Source organism: Peromyscus eremicus, chromosome 16_21, assembly GCF_949786415.1.
Source record: "Peromyscus eremicus chromosome 16_21, PerEre_H2_v1, whole genome shotgun sequence".
NCBI lineage: Eukaryota > Metazoa > Chordata > Mammalia > Rodentia > Cricetidae > Peromyscus > Peromyscus eremicus.
Window position 1 is genome coordinate 64,037,282 of NC_081432.1, and position 19,627 is coordinate 64,056,908.

Consider the following 19,627-nt stretch of genomic DNA (forward strand, 5'->3'; position numbering starts at 1 on the left):
GGGAAGACTGCCTTCAGGGGTCTTTCATTTGGTGCATTGGCCGGGAATTGAGACCCCCTGCCTCAGGACCACCGACCCACTGTCAGGAGGTAAGTTGGCCGGCCACTGTTTGTCTCGTCTCAGTCCGTCTATTTGTTTTCTGTTTTCGTTGGGCGCCCTAAGTCAGGTCTGAGTCGGTGGGGGCTGAAGGAGCTGACGAGCTCGGACTTCGCCCACCGCGACCCTGGAAGACGTTCCACGGGTCACTGAAGTCCCCTCTGGGGCACGGTTTTTCGGGACCACTCCCGTATCAGAGGGATACGTGGTGCTGGTAGGGGACGGAGATCGAGGTTCCTCCGCTTCCCCGTCTGAATTTCTGGTAGGGGACGGAGATCGAGGTTCCTCCGCTTCCCCGTCTGAATTTCTGCTTTCGGTTTTACGCCAAAGCCGCGCAGCGCAAATTTCTGTCATCTGTGTTGTCTTTTTGTTTATCGTTACTTGTCTAACACTCCTTTATCTAGAGACCACCATGGGACAGACCGTCACCACCCCATTAAGCCTAACCACGGACCACTGGTCCGATGTTAAGGCCCGAGGAAACAGTGAAGGTGTCATTGTTAAAAAGAAAAAATGGATCACCCTCTGCGAGGCCGAATGGGTCATGATGAATGTTGGCTGGCCGCGAGAGGGATCCTTTAACCTCTCTCTTATTTCACAGGTGGAGGGCAAGGTTTTTGCCCCTAGTCCTAATGGACACCCCGACCAGGCCCCATACATTGCCATCTGGAGATCTCTGGTCAAAAATCCATTTTCATGGGTCAAGCCTTTCCTTCCACAGCCCCCTCCAGTCTCTGGGCCCTCCGCACCCCTCAACCCGGACTCTTCCCTCTACCCTGTGCTCCCTCACAAGGAGACCCCCAAGCCCCCTGTCCTTCCCCCGGACCCTAACTCCCCTCTCATAGATCTCCTGGTAGAGGAGCCCCCTCCTTATCAGGCTGGACCCACTCGGCGACCCGGCGGAGCGACAGCGGCTCCCGCCGCCGCAGGGGTGGCTCCCGCCGCCGCGGTGGAGGCGGCGGCCGCATTAGCGGCCGCCATCCGGCCGTTGGCAGATGCTAAGGTTTCTCCAACCAGCAGGACCTCAGATGAAGACAAGGAAGATGAGGTGTCATCCCCCATTGCCGGCCGCCTCCGCGGCCGCCGGGAGGGACCCCCTACTGAGTCCCAAGCTTTCCCACTCAGAGAAGGGCTGAACCAACAACTACAATACTGGCCCTTCTCTGCTTCAGACCTTTATAACTGGAAACAACATAACCCCCCTTTTTCCAGGGACCCCGTTGCTTTAACTAACCTAATTGAATCCATCCTAGTGACTCACAGGCCAACTTGGGACGATTGTCAGCAGCTCCTGCAGACCCTCTTGACAGTGGAGGAAAAGCAGAGAGTTTTCCTGGAGGCTCGGAAACAGGTTCCGGGTGATGACGGGAGGCCCACCCAACTCCCGAACATCATCGATGCGGCTTTTCCCTTGACTCGCCCTAACTGGGATTTCAATACGCCTGAAGGTAGGGAGCATCTACGCCTCTATCGCCAGTTGCTCTTAGCGGGTCTCCGAGTGGCCGCTAGAAGGCCTACTAATTTGGCTCAGGTTAGAAATGTAATACAGGGAAAGGAAGAGACACCCGCTGCATTTCTAGAAAGATTGAAGGAAGCTTATAGGATGTATACTCCGTATGATCCGGAAGACCCAGGTCAGGCTCCAGGTATTGTCCTATCATTTATCTATCAGTCTAGCTCAGATATCAGAACTAAATTGCAGCGGTTGGAGGGTCTACAGGCGTTAGGGTTGCCAGACCTAGTGAAGGAAGCAGAGAAAGTATTTAATAAGAGAGAAACTCCTGAAGAGCGAGAGGAAAAGAGATGGCAGAAACAAGAGGAAAGGGATAGGAAACAGCATAGAGAGATAAAGAAAGTTTTGGCCGCCGTTGTATCCCAGGGACAGCGGAGAGAGGGAGATAGGCCGGGAGGACGAAGGAGGCCACCCCTAGATAAAGATCAATGTGCTTACTGCAAGGAGAAGGGACACTGGGCCCGGGAATGTCCCAAGAAGCCACAAGGACCCCGCCGGCCCAAGCCCAAGACTGTGGACCTCCTTAGTCTGGAGGACTAGGGGGGTCGAGGCCAGGAGCCCCCCCCCTGAGCCTAGGATAACCCTCAAGATCGGGGGGCAGCCCGTGACCTTCCTGGTTGATACTGGTGCCGAACATTCAGTCCTAACCCATGCCGGAGTGCCCCTTAGCCGGCATTCTGCACTGGTACAAGGGGCAACTGGAAACAGGAGATATTACTGGACTACCGAGAGAAAAGTTCAACTGGCTTCAGGGCAAGTAACTCATTCCTTTCTGCACATACCTGAATGCCCCCATCCGCTGTTAGGACGGGATCTATTAACCAAGCTAAAAGCACAAATCTATTTTGATGAAGAGGGACCAAGGGTCACGGGTCCTAGAGGGGGCCCTCTACAAATCCTGGCCCTCAATCTAGAAGAAGAATACCGTTTGTTTGAGTCAGAACCCTCGAAAAAGGCCCCTGAGGAATTACAGAACTGGTTAGAAGAGTTTCCTCAAGCCTGGGCAGAGACTGGGGGTCTGGGGTTGGCACACGATCAGCCACCGCTGATGATCTCATTAAAGGCCTCCGCGACTCCCGTCTCAATTAGACAATACCCAATGTCACGGGAAGCCCATGAGGGAATTAAACCCCATATCCGGAGGCTCCTGGACCAAGGGGTACTAAAGCCCTGTCAGTCCCCATGGAATACCCCTCTCTTGCCCGTAAAGAAACCGGGGACAGGGGACTACAGGCCAGTCCAGGATTTGAGAGAGGTCAATAAGCGGGTGGAGGACATACACCCCACGGTGCCCAACCCTTACAACCTCCTGAGTACCCTCCCACCGACGCACGTCTGGTACACGGTATTAGACCTGAAAGATGCCTTCTTCTGCTTGAGACTGCACCCTAAAAGCCAACTACTGTTTGCCTTTGAATGGAGAGACCCAGAACAGGGACTCTCGGGACAGCTGACCTGGACACGGCTCCCTCAAGGCTTCAAAAATAGCCCAACCCTCTTTGATGAGGCCCTGCATGCAGATCTGGCTGGGTTCCGGGTCGAGCATCCAACCCTGACCGTGCTCCAGTACGTAGACGACTTACTCCTGGCCGCCAGGAGTCGGGCCGAGTGCCTAGAGGGCACTCGGGCTTTACTGGCCAGGCTTGGACAGAAGGGCTACAGGGCCTCGGCCAGAAAGGCACAAATTTGCCGAGACAAGGTCACGTACCTGGGCTATACCCTGACTGGGGGACAGAGATGGCTGACGGAGGCCAGGAAAGAGACAATACTCTCCATTCCCCCTCCTCGCAGCCCCCGCCAGGTTCGGGAATTCCTGGGTACGGCTGGATACTGTCGCTTATGGATCCCCGGGTTCGCTGAATTGGCCGCCCCCCTATATCCCCTCACAAAACCAGGGGTAATGTTCCAATGGGGAGAGAAGCAGCAGGAAGCATTCCAACAGATCAAGAAGGCCTTACTTGAGGCCCCGGCTCTGGGTCTGCCAGATCTTACCAAACCCTTTGAACTGTTTATAGATGAGAACTCGGGCTTTGCTAAAGGGGTGCTGGTGCAAAGACTGGGACCCTGGAGGAGACCTGTGGCATACTTGTCCAAGAAATTGGACCCTGTGGCCATAGGATGGCCTCCCTGCCTCCGCATGGTGGCAGCCATTGCAGTTCTACTCAAGGATGCCGGGAAACTGACCCTGGGTCAGCCCCTGACTGTACTGGCCTCCCATGCCGTGGAGGCCTTGGTCCGACAACCACCAGACAGATGGCTTTCCAACGCCCGAATGACTTACTACCAGGCCTTACTCTTGGACTCAGACCGGGTCACGTTCGGACCCGTTGTCTCCCTTAACCCTGCCACCTTGCTGCCACTGCCTAGCCCATCCATAGAGCATGATTGCCTCCAGATTTTAGCCGAGGCGCATGGCACTCGCCCTGACCTAACAGATCAGCCGCTCAAGAACCCAGATGTCGTCTGGTACACAGATGGGAGCAGCTTCCTGGACGGAGGAGAACGCAGGGCTGGGGCAGCTGTTACCACCGAGTCCGAAGTGGTATGGGCCTCGGCCCTCCCGCCTGGGACTTCGGCTCAGCGGGCGGAACTGATCGCCCTCACCCAGGCCCTTCGGATGGCAGAAGGTAAGAAACTCATCGTGTATACAGATAGCAGATACGCCTTCGCCACTGCACATGTCCATGGTGAAATCTACCGACGGAGGGGCCTGCTAACATCCGCAGGTAAGGAGATCAAGAACAAAAAGGAAATCCTGGACCTCCTGCGGGCCCTGTTTCTCCCGCTCCAGCTCAGCATTGTCCACTGCCCGGGGCACCAAAAAGACAACTCCAAGATAGCCAAGGGGAACCGGCTGGCGGATTTGACTGCCCGGACAGTGGCATCCCAGCCAATAGGGAATAGCCAGTTAATGGCTATACAGGACACCCCAGAGCCTCCTCCACCCGGGAGAGAGCCCATGCCCTACAGCCCCGAAGACCATGAGCTAGCAAAGAAAATGGGGGCGGACTAGGACCCACAGAGACAAGCCTACCTACTGGGGAACCGGATAGTGATGCCCACCTCGCACACCCACCATATGTTACAATTCCTCCATGCCCTAACTCATCTAAGTGAGACAAAAATAAAGACCCTGATAGACAGAGAAAACACCGGGACAATTCTGCTAAACCAGAATCGGGTGCTCCGACGGGTGGCCTCTACCTGCCCCGCATGTGCCCAGGTCAATGCAGGTAAAGCACATCTAGCCAAAGGAGCCCGTTTGAGGGGCCACCGTCCCGGTGTGCATTGGGAGATAGACTTTACAGAAGTAAAACCCGGACTCTATGGGTACCGGTACCTCCTGGTCTTTGTGGACACCTTTTCAGGATGGATTGAGGCATTTCCAACCAAGAATGAGACGGCTAATATAGTCACAAAGAAACTGTTGGAGGAAATCTTCCCAAGGTATGGGATGCCTCAGATATTGGGGTCAGACAATGGGCCTGCCTTCGTCTCCCAGGTAAGTCAGAAGGTGGCCAAACTGTTGGGGATGGACTGGAGACTCCATTGCGCATACCGCCCCCAGAGTTCAGGACAGGTAGAGCGAGCTAATAGGACAATCAAGGAGACTTTAACCAAATTAACGCTTGCAACTGGCACTAGAGATTGGGTGCTCCTACTCCCCTTGGCTCTTTACCGAGCCCGGAATACTCCTGGGCCGCACGGCCTAACCCCTTTCGAAATTCTATATGGGGCCCCACCTCCAGTCGTGAAATTTCTCCATCCTGATATCTCATCTCTTGCCACCAGCCCCACTTTGGAGGCACATCTACAGGCCCTCCAGCTGGTGCAGAAGGAGATTTGGAAACCCTTGGCTAAAGCCTACCAAGAGCAGCTGGACAAGCCGGTGGTCCCCCACCCTTTCCAGATTGGGGACTCCGTTTGGGTTCGGCGCCACCAGACTACAAATCTAGAGCCACGGTGGAAGGGGCCCTACACTGTCTTGCTGACCACCCCCACTGCACTCAAGGTCGACGGGATTGCTGCATGGATCCACGCCTCTCATGTGAAGGCTGCCGGGGAGACCGACCCAGCAGGATCCAGAGAATCAACATGGACAGTGTACCGCTCACAGAACCCCCTAAAAATAAGGTTGGCCCGCGGCTCCCCCTCCTCCTTCCCCTCCTTTTGAGCTCAGTCTATCCCCAGGGGACTAGGGCAGCAGAGAGCCCGCACCTAGTCAAGAAACTCACTTGGCAGGTCATCTCACAAACTGGGGAGACGGCCTGGCAGACGACCGCCCTCCATACCCCCTTTACATGGTGGCCCCCCCTAACCCCTGATTTCTGTCAGTTGGCATTGAATTCGGGATTTTGGGGAGTTGAGGGCATTAAGCCTGATGCCTTAAACTCCTCCATCCACCCGGGGGGGGATGCATTGGCCGGATCCGGGATGCCGTCACCCTCAAGCAAGATGTATATTCGCCCAGTCGGACTTTTATGTTTGTCCGGGGGATGGGAGGGGTTGGGCCCTCGCGAAGAAATGCGGGGGGGAAGGAGATTTTTTCTGTGCCAAATGGGGCTGCGAGACCACTGGCGCAGCATACTGGAGTCCAAGCTCAAGCTGGGACCTGATCCAGACCAATAGAGGTTTCAGGAAGGTTACAGGCAAATGGCCTTGCACAGATGGGTCCCCCCGAGGTCAGCCGATTCAAGCCCGGGCTTTCACTCCCCCTAAATATAACTTTCACTGGCCCGGGGAAGGCTGATAGAAACTGGCAACGGGGGCACACTTGGGGACTCAGGTTATATGAATACGGGTATGATCGGGGCGTAAGGTTCACTATCAGACTTAAGATTGAGGAGGCCTCCGCCCCCATGGGCCCCAATCAGGTTCTCCCTGACCAGAAGCGCCCCTCCTCACCTATTCCAGCACCCCCGAAGATTACCCCTCGACCCGGTTTGACTACTAGTCCAGGTATAACTCCAGCCACTACCAAGCCACCCCGGCCAGGAACCGGAGATCGGCTCTTGGGTCTGCTAGCAGGGGCTTACCAGGCCTTAAACTTAACCTACCCAAATAGAACGCAAGAATGTTGGCTATGTCTGGTTTCCCAACCTCCCTACTACGAGGGGATAGCAACCCAGGGTAATTATATTAACGCCCACAGTCCCCCTCCAAGCCAATGTCTAGGGACAGCCCAACATAAACTCACAATCTCAGAAGTGTCAGGACGAGGACTATGTCTAGGGAGCATCCCCCACACCCACCAACACCTGTGTAACCGCATCCTGTCCGTAAGCGATGTCTCTGGTTATGTCACCGGCCCTAATGGTACCTATTGGGCATGTAATACTGGGCTCACCCCCTGCGTTTCAGTCTCAGCCCTCAATGCTACCTCTGATTTTTGTGTGCTCATCGAGTTGTACCCAAGGATAGTTTACCATAACCCAGAGGAGATTTACTCACACTTCGAACTGGGAAGGGACCTCCATCGATATAAAAGAGAACCGGTGTCCCTAACCCTGGCAGTATTACTAGGAGGGCTGACTATGGGAGGGATAGCGGCCGGAGTAGGGACCGGTACCACAGCCCTGCTGGAAACCCAGCAATTTAGGCAGCTCCAAATGGCCATGAATCAAGATTTACAGGCCTTGGAGGAGTCAATAAGTGCTCTAGAAAAATCCTTAACTTCCCTTTCTGAAGTAGTACTACAAAATAGACGGGGCCTAGACATTCTGTTTTTACAGGAAGGGGGATTATGCGCCGCCCTCAAGGAAGAATGCTGCTTCTATGCCGACCACACTGGGGTGGTACGAGATAGTATGGCGAAATTAAGAAAAAGACTAGAACAGAGACAAAAATTCTTTGAAGAGCAACAGGGGTGGTTTGAAGGATGGTTCAGAAGGTCCCCCTGGCTCACCACCCTCATTTCCACCCTACTGGGACCCCTTCTGATCCTATTATTCCTCCTGACGTTTGGGCCCTGTATCATAAATAGACTTGTCCAATTTATCAGGGAACGCATCTCTATTGTTCAGACTTTGGTATTAACCCAGCAATATCAAAGGCTCAACCAGACGGAGCCCGAGTCGCGTCACCAATCTTCCCCATGAATGGAGGATTCCATTCCTGAGATAAGAAAATGGGGGAATGAAAGACCCCCAGCCTCCCCGCCTAACATAGCTTAGCTCAGCTGCTTTTGAATAAAGCCTGAGAGGTACTGAGGAGTTCAGTTAACAGACATGGGATAAACAGAACATTTGTACTTAGCCACCAGGCCCCAGAGCAAGGAACTAAAAGGTCAGAAAAACACCCTGTACCCTAGACAGAAGCTAGGCGTGGGCGAGCTCGGGGAGAAACCACGAGCTGACCTGGGTTCGAACCTGGCCCCATATGAATCATCCAATCAGAACTGGCCTCATTTGCATCATCCAATCCAGACTCTGTAACCAGGCTTCTTGTTTCTGTACCCATGCCCGACCCTATAAAAACCCTCTGCTCCAGCCCGTGGACGCGCCAGTCCCTTGAGCTTCTCGAGAGTCTGTGTCGCCCCGGGTACCCGTGTTCCTGAATAAAGCCTCTTGCTGTTTGCATCTGATTCGTGGTCTCGGTGTCTTCCTTGGAGGCGAGGGTCTCTCCTGAGGGAAGACTGCCTTCGGGGGTCTTTCACTCCCCTACAAACACACAAATATGTGCTACCCATCCTAGACACTCAATCCGGCCAGGTTGAGGACCAAGCCCTCACAGCTCTGCCTGTTAGCTTGGGAAATGCTTAACCACAAAATCATGGTAGCACTGTTTTCCCCAGGGAAGAGACATCCACAGGGCTGGACACACGACCTAGAAGTCCTAGTAACCCAACAACCTGGTCCTGGTGGTGAGCCTCCAAGAAGTCAGGCGGTCTGGGCACACCAATCGGCAGGAAGTCAGGTGGTCTGAGCAAGCCAATCAGCAGGAAGTCAGGTGGCCTGAGCTGACCAATCAGCAGGAAGTCAGGCGGTCTGAGCAGGCCAATCCCAATCAGCAGGAAGTCAGGCGGTCTGAGCAGACCAATCAGCAGGAAGTCAGGTGGTCTGGGCAAGCCAATCAGCAGGAAGTCAGATGGTCTGAGCAGGCCAATCAGCAGGAAGTCAGGTGGTCTGAGCAGCCAATCAGCAGGAAGTCAGGCGTTCTGGGCAGGCCAATCAGCAGGAAGTCAAGTGGTCTGAGCAAGCCAATCAGCAGGAAGTCAGGCTGTCTGAGCTGGCCAATCAGCAGGAAGTCAGGCGGTCTGAGCAGGCCAATCCCAATCAGCAGGAAGTCAAGCGGTCTGAAGCCAATCAGCAGGAAGTCAAGTGGTCTGGGCAGGCCAATCAGCAGGAAGTCAGGTGGTCTGAGCAGGCCAATCAGCAGGAAGTCAGGTGGTCTGAGCAGGCCAATCAGCAGGAAGTCAGGTGGTCTGGGCAGGCCAATCAGCAGGAAGTCAGGTGGTCTGGGCAGGCCAATCAGCAGGAAGTCAGGTGGTCTGAGCAGGCCAATCAGCAGGAAGTCAGGTGGTCTGGACAGGCCAATCAGCAGGAAGTCAGGCATTCTGGGCAGGCTAATCAGCAGGAAGTCAGATGGTCTGAGCAGGCCAATCAGCAGGAAGTCAGGCGTTCTGGGCAGGCCAATCATCAGGAAGTCAGGTGGTCTGGGCAGGCCAATCAGCAGGAAGTCAGGTGGCCTGGGCAGGCCAATCAGCAGGAAGTCAGGTGGTCTGGACAGGCCAATCAGCAGGAAGTCAGGCATTCTGGGCAGGCTAATCAGCAGGAAGTCAGATGGTCTGAGCAGGCCAATCAGCACGAAGTCAGGCGTTCTGGGCAGGCCAATCATCAGGAAGTCAGGTGGTCTGGGCAGGCCAATCAGCATCCCTCCACAAGGTATTTGACACAGAGAAAGATCTACCCATTTGGGGCAGAAGGGATGGAAACAGGATCTGCTGGTGTGCGTCAGCTGGTGGAGAAACTGAATCCTTAGAAGGGAAAATTGAGGTGGGGGTGTGTAAAGAAATGCCTCAGGTGGAGGACAGCCAATGGCAGACCACCCAGGCCAGAGTGGTGGTTCAGTGAGCTTCCTGTGGTTATATATGGGCGCATGGAGGATGCACAGGCAGCTGCAGGAGGTTTCCCTGGGTGCCATGCAGGCAGTTACACCCCTGAAGAAGGCCCCAGTCCATTCCCCCAGCAGTTGTTTGCTTTTTATATGACCTCAGTGAAGGAGGGGCTTCACGGGTCTCTCCTCTCTCCTCAAGAGAACGTGAAATAGATCTGGTCTTCTGAGGATTTTCTTTTTAGGTTAGCACCACTGCTGTGTCTTCAGATGGCAGCATTTGTGTCCAACCCAGAGGAAAAACACACGAGAGAAGCTCCCACCTTACAGACTGGAGAGTCTATGGGAACCATGGACAAAGCGCAAAGGCAACCTTGAATCCTATTGTGCATGGACATAATTCCTCCTTTTGCCCAGCTGGTATTAAATTGCTGCCCGCTGTGGGTAATAAGTGTCATGATTATGTCAGAATGTGTACAAACACTCTGAATGTAAATGTTACTGATGTGAGAATGAGGGGAAAGATTGTCACAGGGAAGCAGGGATTTCATGCAACATCCTGGTCCAGTGCCTGGAATGGAGCCAGGAAGCAGCTCTTATCTGTGTGGTGTTGTGTGAGGACTGTGTGGACAAGTTTGAGTTGGTTGGACCATCTGGGTTATAGCTTTTCATCTGCTCCTTCAGAAACAGGATCCCCAAGCTTCTGAGGACCCTCACTCCAGTACCGTTGATCACTTGGGCCTGACCATAACTTTTCCAGGAGGCCTGGGGACTTCTGAGGTCAGACAGCCTGGACACAGACTCCAGGCAACACCTCCTGACTGCCTTCTACATGTCCTTGCCCACACAGGAAAGGGGGTACTCTACTAGATTGTTGGGACTTCCCATCTGTGGTTGCTGAAACTGTTTTCCAATCAAGAAGAATGAATCCAATCGCTACTCCAGTCCCCATACAGACCACTTTTCTGCACACTCAGGGCTACCCAGGTGGCCAATTGCAGTCTCCTGAACACAGAGGCACAAGGGGAAGCGTGTAAATATATCCTGGAGATCCACTGGGAGGATGGAGTGATGTGGGAAAAAAAACGTGATGTCTATGACCAAGGTCACCAGAAAGGAGCACACAAACTGCTCCTGTGAGTGGGTGATCAGATAAGGCACGATGGCCACCTTCCTCACCCTGCCCTGCTACCAATAGGATCAGGGTGGTGAGGAAGCCACGGAGCAGACTAAGTCTGGCCACTTTGTCTCCACAGCCGTGGCCAGGGAGAACTACTGTGCTCCAGTGGCCAATAGTAACAGGCAAAGTTCTCAGTGTTACCATAAGCTAAGGAATTTGGGGTGTCTCTGTCTAACAGATGGAGCCTATAGAAGCCCTTTACAAGGGTCTACAGGCCCCGAGAACATGGACAGTCGTCTGTGAGAACCTGTCACTCAGTATCAGGCTGCAGTCTAGTAAGATGTTACCTAGAAGGAGACTCAGATAGAGCATGTGAGCTAGAGTTGTGTAGCTCCAGGATCCCATGACCTCAGTTTCCTAGCACTGTTGACCATGACCCCCCAGGAAGAACTGTTTTCACTATGACCTGATAAAAATGTGGCCATATGGACAACAGGAAAGCAGACATGGAGGACGCAGATTTGGCCCTGCTCTTCAGGAGGGGTGTGATGTTTGCAACCTGTGAGATGTACCTTCCGATTGTCATGTGAAATGAAGAGGCAGAGATCCACACTCTGAAGGCCCCGGCTCTCAGCTTGCTTCTTAGACTTCCTGCAGCTGTGGGTCCAGTCCTTTGTTTACGTGGGTCTGCAGGGGCCTGTGGGAGTATGTAGGGAGAGAAGGGTGTGCAGAAATGTGCAGGGGTGCCCAGGAGTGTGTAGGTATGTTGTGTTCAGAGATTTTGCAAGGTTTTGTGTGCAAGGTTTTGCAGGTGTTTGCATGGTCCATAGAAATATACAGGGGCATGTGGGTGTAGGGGTTTATATAGGTGTGTTGGAGTACAAGGGTGTGGATGGGTACAAGGGTGTGTGGAGGTGAGCAGCTATGACTGGGTATGTGCAAAGGCGTGCAGGTCTGTGAGGGTGTGTGTGTGTACAGGTGGGACATCTGGACCGGGCTAGAGAGATGGCTCAGTAATTAAGACCATTTGCTTTTCTTACAGAGGACTGGGTTTGCTTCTTAGCACTCACATGGAGTGGCTCACAACTGTCTGTAACTGCAGTTACAAGGGATCAATTTTCCTCTTTTAGCTTCCTCAGGCACCTGCATGCAATGTGGTGCACATACAGACAGGCAGACACACACATACCCACATTAAAATCAATCAATCAGTCAATAAATAAATAAAACATTTTAAAAAAAGATGAAGTTGTGTGGCTGTGTAAAAAGGTCTATAGTGTGTGAGAGTGTGTACACTTGTGAGCAGATGTGTGTGTGGGTGAGAGGGGCTGCAGACATGTGCAGGTAGTGCAAGGGAGTGTTTGGGTATCTGCAAGGTGTTCAAGGGTGCAGCTGTGTGCAGCGATGTGCAGGGTTGAGCAAGGGCCATATGGGGGCTGCTCTTTTGTCCTGGGGAGGAGGAAGCGCTGCTGGGCCCCAGGCCTCCTCCTGTCACCGGGAAGCAGACAAGAAAGCAAGGCCCCGGCACAGTGACGGCACAGATAGCCACTGGAGCACCTCGGCCAGACCTGCTCCTGCCTGGGTCACTCCCTCCACACCAGGGAAGATCCTGTGAGAAGCGACTGCCGAATGCTGGGAAAGAACTTTCGGAGGAGATGTGTGTGGTTGTCTCTGCCCCTCTGGTGCCAGAACTGCAAGAATGCACCACCAAGCACTCTTTAAAGTGCCGGTTCTGGGGAGCACACTCAGGCCCTCATGCTTCTGCGGCCAGCACTGTCAGGGCTCAGCACGTCCTCAGCCCTGCAAATATGGCTTCCTGTAAGTGTGATACATTTCTCTCCGCTATACTCAAAAGATGAGCCGAGTTTGGAGTAAGCCCCTTCCTGTAGTCTGGTGGAGAGGAAGTCGACCCAGTGGTCAGCCCTGCTGAGGACACCTTTCTGCTGCATGGTGACTGCCTGCTGAGGGAGCTAGAGCGGGCCCAACAATTTTATCCTAAGATCAGTATTGTTTTTATACCCCCTTTCCTTTAAAAAAGGAAAATGATGAAAGTTACACTTTATCTACACAATATCCAATCCGAGGACCACATCTTCCAGTCCGGATGTGGGCACATACCGGCCCTGCCTGATGGATGGAGTTGGCAGGTTTTCTTCATCTTTTCTTGGCTCAAATTTTTGCCAACTTACATATTTTTGATGTTTCGATAGCTTTCCACCAAACCAGATGTTTCTGTGGCTTTACTATGTAGGTTCACTCTCCCTCCAGGCAAGCTTACAGCATTTGATGAAATACTGGTGCAGTTATTAGAAGATGATGCCATTGCACACTGGGAGCTTCCAATGCTGACTCTGGTGACTTTGCTCAAAATAGTGAACTATAGAGCATTTTCACCATTCACGGTAATTCTTTTGAATAATTCTGCCCCATCTTAACCTGTGGTTGGCTGGGTTTCCTCCTAAGAACAATGGAAGCCACTGAGTAATGTTTGGCAGAGGATAAAGTGGCCAAGTTTATGCTTTTAACAGATTTTTGGAGCTGTTGAAATGGACTTGGGAAGGGGGGTGAAACAGGGAGGGACTTCAAAGTTACGTATCAGTCTGAAGGTCATTGTTAACACGCTAACATGGCAGCAGTCAAGTTGATTAAACTCTGATTATCACAGATAAAGCCAAATCAAACACTAGAAGGGAGGCTAATAGCCCACGCACCCAAGGGCAGAGCCGCGATCCTAATTAGATGATTAGCGTCTTCTGCAGCATGAACTTTGAAGTTAACTGTAGTCAGTAGCTTACTCCACTTCCTTTGCAGTTACCTCCACAGTCGAGAAAGTCTACAGACTATGGCCCAAATTCTTGACCCTTTAGACACAGAGTTTGTCTAAAGTACACAGTGTCTTCCAAAAATCGAAAAAGAACCCATTCTCCTCCTTCCCCATGGCAGATATATTTGAAGTTGATGTCAAACATAACATGGAGGAAGCAGCCAGCTTCTGCTCCGTCCTCCGGGGTGGGTGGCACCCTTCCTCAGCTAGACATTCTGGGTTAGAAAAAAACGTCATGAGGTTGAATTGCAAGATGCTTTAGTAAAGGGACAAACCTCGGAAACACATCTGCATCCTCAAAAATGTTTTCTTTCCACAGAAGAGCTCCCCTTTAGGGGTGGAAATTTTTCCGTATAATTTTTGCAGCCACACACAGATGCAGGATGTGAAAAGATGTCATAACGTGTCAGTTGTGAAAATACAGCTTTATTCCCTGATACATCTTAAATCTTCAACTCTGGAATCTGGGTGGAAGGAGCCATGATGCCTCCTGATCCTAAAGCCCCTCCTATTTCCTTCCTGTCCAACACAACGCGGCAGCAGCAACCCTGCAGATCAGCCCCAAGAGGAGCGGCCCTGAGGAGGAACCGCTGGGCCAAACGCCGCGTAACTCAGACCGTCTGTTCACAAACACAGTTGGTTTCTGTGTCGAGAGTGAAAAGAGCAGTGAATGGGTTTTAACCCGTTTGCTGTTGCCGTGACGACACATCTGAGACTGGGCATCTGTAAGAGTGCACCGTATTTCTGGATCAGTGTGAGCTCAGTGTCAGTGGGGCAGGGTAAGGGATCTGGTGTGGTAGGTCTCTCTTCCTCCTGCACTGCCTTCTCTGTTCAACTCACTTGTGTGTGTTCGTGTGTGTGTGTGTGTGTGTGTGTGTGTGTGTGTGCGCTCACATGTGAGTGTTCCCGTGAGTGTGTGTGTTCATGTGTGTGCCGTGGAGGTCGGAAGTTGACCTTAAGTGTATTTCTTGGTCATTTTCTGCCTTGTTTTCTGAGCAGAGACTCTCACTGAATCTAGGTCTGCTGGCTAGCCCCAGAGACCTTTGTCTCTGCCTCCTCAGTGTTGCACGCTGCTGCTCCCAACGTTCCCGGTGGATTCTAGGGATCCGACCTCAGATCCACATGCTGGGGTGGAAGGACCCCTACCGAGTGATCATCTCCTGCCGGAGCCTTTGCTTCCTCTTCTTATAAAGCCACAAATGCCACCTCATGATCATGACCACCCTCATGATCCCACCCACTCACCTCCCAATGGTGCCCCTCCAAATGCATCACCATACACTTTGGGGATTAAGTTTCCAATACAGGATGTTTGGGGCACAAACTCAGACCATGCTAGAGGGACATCTAGGGTTCACTAACTTGGTCTTAGGATGGGATCCTAGAGCCAAGGGGCTTCTGAAAAGGACTGTTTTACAAGAAATACATGATGCTCCAGCTTAACCTACCCACTGCTGTCCCATGGTCCTCAAGGTCCTGAGTCTCCAGGGAATGCCACTCAAGTGGCACAGCTGTATCCCCCACCTCCAAGGCCCTACACAATGAAATCCCTCCCAGAGGAAACAGTGTCAGGGAAGTGGACATCATGAAGCCTCTGAATGACCAATGTTCACCAAAGGCCACTTCTCAAAGAGCTCTTTAGCTCAAGGGACCTCCTGAAGGTTCCTTGAGTCTGACAGACCTATCCAAAATAGTTATTCATTCAGAACATACAGATTTGATATTTGTGTTGTTTACTTTTCTTCTTGCTGGGAACCAAACCTGACAAAGCAGTGTAAGGGAGGAAGGAGTTGGTTTGAGAAGATGCAGTCCATCTGTACCTACCCATGGTGGGATGGGTAGGCCAAGCCGGGGGCCACGGCAGCAGACATGTACATGCAGCTGAGGCTCCTTACGTTGCTAAGGAACAGAAAGTAGAGACCTGACAGGAAGCGGGCTCACTTCTCCAGTGACCCGTTTCCTCCCATGCTCCTCCACTCCTAACAGTTCCACGGTTTTCAAAGCCGCTCTGCCTGTGGGAGCCAGCGCCCCCTAGGCCAGTGGGACTCCAGCAGTGTTGTTTATAAGGGCTTACAGAAAGGACAGGAGGGACTATAACGGGGACATTGGCAAAGACACGCACAGAGTGATTTAACAAACAAAGGACACTAGGGTGTATTAGTTACTTTTCTGTTGCTGTGGTAAAGCACTATGACAAGGCAGTTTACTGGGTTTATGGTTCTATAGGGTTAGAGTCCGTGATGCTGGGAGGAAGGTGTTGGTGGCAGGCACCACCAAGAGCTCACATCTCAAACTGCAAGCAGGAAGTCAAGAACACACTGGGAATGGCATGAGTCCTTTAAAACCTCAAAGCCTGTCTCTAGTGACACACTTCTTCCAGCAAGGTCACAGCTCTTAATCCTCCTCAAACGGCCACCAGCTGGGGACCGAGTGCTCAAGAGCATGAGACTTGGCGGAGATCATCTCATTCAAACCCACAAAATAGAATGGGAGATTGTTCTACCTTCACATAATTAAATGTTTGGGGACCCTGATTGACATATTAATACTCAAACCATGTGAACAGGTAAGCTGCTAAGGCTCGAATTTGACTTTGGTTGGTTGCTTTGTTTGAGACAGGGTCTTTCTGTGTAGCCCAGGGAAGACTCGGATCACGGTCATGTGAGTGCTGGGCTTGTAGTTGTGCACCACACTTGGCAGCTCTGACAGTTTTAGCTAAAGCTTACTTTGAAGTGCCAGCCTGCTCTGTCATCTCTGAACTGCAAGTAAGAAGTCAAGTCTAGCCTTTTGTTTTAAAGATTGCTGGGGTGGTAGCTCAGTTAGGGAAATACTTGCCTTGTACATGTGACCATCTGAGTCTGAGACTCAGATTCAAGCAGCCTCGTATTTATTCCCCAATGTCCTAGAAGCTATTCAGTTTTTTAAACACAGCACATAAGGAAGTCGGCCTGGGGGCAGGTGACGGGAGCTGTTTGAGACTTGGCCCCTTCCCAGTGTGGCCACATTGGATAACTCTTTCCTGCTTTTCACTATTAAATTAGCTTCTTTGGCTTATTGGGACCAGGTGGCCACCCCTGGGGACACAGGATGTGACCCCTCAGTCCAGTAACAATAAGGCGTCCATGAAGGGACAAAAGACACCCTCTGTAGTGTGGGCCACCCTCAGCAAGCTGCCCCTGGATGGAGAGGAGAGATGGAAGTTCTTAGTTGCTGCCGGTCATTTTCCTCCAGGGAGTGTGTCCCTCTTCCACTTCAGTGGCATCAGCTCCTTTTAACCTCCTCCTGGTGATGCAGGAATAAGTGAGTATTTGGAGAAAGTCTGACCCTCGCGTTTTAACACGGCCTCGGGTGCATCAGGGTGACGTGATGGAAACCATGATGTCCAGGAGCCTGCCTGAGGAGTCGCTCTCCTCACACTTTGTTCTGCACCCTAAGCTCGGGGGCTGCTGTTTTCTTTGTAAATCTAAACTTCAACATTTCTGGACTTTACCTGATCTCCCGTCTGCTGTGGCCACAGCCCTTCCATCCCGTCACACTCGTCTCAGCTTCCTGCAGCCCTGGGCCCGGAGCTCTCTCTTGAGGTTTGTGAGGAGAAAGGCAAGTCCTCGGAGTCTCCATTGCACGACTCTCTCCCCTGCTTTCATGGTGTTTGCAGAACTTTGTACCCAGAGTCAACTACAGTTCCAAGTCAGTGATTTTACAAACTACATCAAGCACATGTTTATATCTAAACAAACAACAACCATCTTGAAATGGCCACAACTTCTTAGCAGGGGAATATGTGCAGCTGTGGGGTGGGGCACAAATGCTAAGTCCTTCACAGCCTTTGCTGTTTTTATTCCACATTGATCTTCTTTGAAACACCTTTTGTTTTATCGTAGTGGCAAATCTGAAACCCAACTTCACAAAGACCAAGACCACAATCTCATGCTGACACCATGTCCTATTTTAAGTGTATACATTTTTATCACATTTGAGAGAATTTTCTGATTTCCCTTAAGTATCTAAATCACCCCACTGTCCACATGGATCCATCTAGCACCTTGTGGCGCCTCAGCACAGTTTCAGGAACTGATTTGTCCTGAGGCTTCACAAGCCAAGTGACCTTTCCTCTCTAGGCTCCCATCATCATAACCTCAGGTATCGAGCAAGAGCCGGGAGCCTGAATCTCTTTACCAGAGAGTTCCTGGCTTCCTCTCATTGACCAGTGGCCAGACTTCCCATCCTGCTTGCTTTCCTCCAGTAAGAAGCCTAGGGCGTCATGTTCCCATCCTAAAGGCCAAGGACTCCTTGGACCCTGTGTGTGCTCACTGGCAGATGGCTTATGACTTTAACTGGGTCACCCTCAAGGGGAGAACAAGCTTCCTTACGTTCAAGCATGCTCCATCCCCAAACTGAAGATGATTTGGTGGGCCTTAGTTATCCCGCAAAGACCCATGCGTTAAAGGTCTAGATGCCAGCTCATTACTGCTGGGAGGTGGTGTCTTAGGGTTTTATTGCTGTGAAGAGACACCTTGACCATGGCAACTCTTGTAAAGGAAAACATGTAATTGGGGTGGCTCCCTTACACTTTCAGAGGTTCAGTCCAGTATTATCATGAAGGGAGCATGTCAGCAGGCAGGCAGATGTGGTGCTGGAACTGAGAGTCCTACATCTTGACTCAGAGGCAGCAGCAAGTCAACTGTCACACTGAGTGAAGCTCGAGCAAAAGACCTCAAAGCCCGGCCCCGCAATGACATACTTCCTCCAACAAGGACACACCTCCTAATAGTGCCACTCCCTCTGGGGGGCCATTTTCTTTCACACCACCACAGGTGGTGAAACCTTTTAGAGGAGGGACTCACAGGGAGGTCTTGGACCTCTAGGGACATGTCCTCAATAAGGAGTGTGGAATACCTTTCTATTTGCGCTCCGGCCACCATGAAGTGAGTAGCTGCTCCATTTCATGTTCTTGTCACAATGTGCTGTCCCCCTGCAGGATCAAAACCACCAACCAACCAAGGATAGAAGCCCACAAAACCATGAGCCAAAGTAAATCTTTCTCTCTCAAAGAACATTTATTGTGTGTGTGTGAGCTCGTGCATGTGGGCGTGTGTGTGTGTGTGTGTGTGTGTGTGTGTGTGTGTGTGTGTATGTAGGTACACTCACATGTTTGTGCACATTTGAAGTCCAGAAGTTGTTCAGTATTTTCCTCTATTGCTTTTTACATTATTTTTCTGAGAAAGGGACTCTCACTGAACTTGGAACACCACCTGAACTGGATTGACTGGTGAGTGAGCCCCCAGGGTTCCCTGTTTTTCTCCCCCAGCATTGGAATTACAGGTCCAACCACCACAGCCAGCTTCCCACGTGGGCTCTGGGAATCTGAAGTCCGACCACTGTGCTGGCACAGCACTTTGCCCGCTGAGCCGTTCCTCAGCCCAGCTTTCCCCTTTTTGAGTGGAGTGACCTCAGAGCCTTTGCCACAGCAGCAAGGCTATCACAGGGAGGGGAGCAGCATGCTGTGGGTCATCCCAGACGCTCCTTGGCTAAGACAGGACCATGCACCCTGCTGTGGAATGGTCTGTGTGTCAAATTGCTCTGATTGGTCAATAAATAAAACACTGATTGGCCAGTGGCCAGGCAGGAAGTATAGGCAGGACTAACAGAGAGGAGAATTGAGAGAACAGGAAGGTGGTGGGAGACACTGCCAGCCGCTGCCATGACAAGAAGCATGTGAAGATGCTGGTAAGCCACAAGCCACGTGGCAAGGTATAGATTTATAGAAATGGGTTAATTTAAGATGTAAGAACAGTTAGCAAGAAGCCTGCCATGGCCATACAGTTTGTAAACAATATAAGTCTCTGTGTTTACTTGGTTGGGTCTGAGCGGCTGTGGGACTGGCAGGTGAGAGAGATTTGTCCTGACTGTGGGCCAGGCAGGAAAACTCTAGCTACACCACCCTCCCCTGGAGACAGCCTAGCTAGAGGACAAACCCAGCATGTGACTCGGAGCAGATGGGGAGAATGCCTGTACTGAGTTT

The 19,627-nt window shown here is 51.9% G+C and overlaps 1 protein-coding gene and 1 pseudogene across 1 annotated transcript; both read left to right on the top strand.

Moving 5' to 3' along the window:
- Window positions 1-461: 461 nt before the first annotated feature.
- Window positions 462-6,563, top strand: LOC131926165 (uncharacterized). The gene is given in 4 exon segments (XM_059281445.1): window positions 462-814; window positions 974-2,167; window positions 2,169-5,727; window positions 6,499-6,563. Coding segments are annotated over 4 exon segments (5,124 nt in total). The 5' UTR covers window positions 462-508.
- Window positions 6,564-11,266: 4,703 nt separating this feature from the next.
- Window positions 11,267-19,627, top strand: part of LOC131926166 (large ribosomal subunit protein uL18-like) — a 66,459-nt pseudogene continuing 58,098 nt past the window's right edge.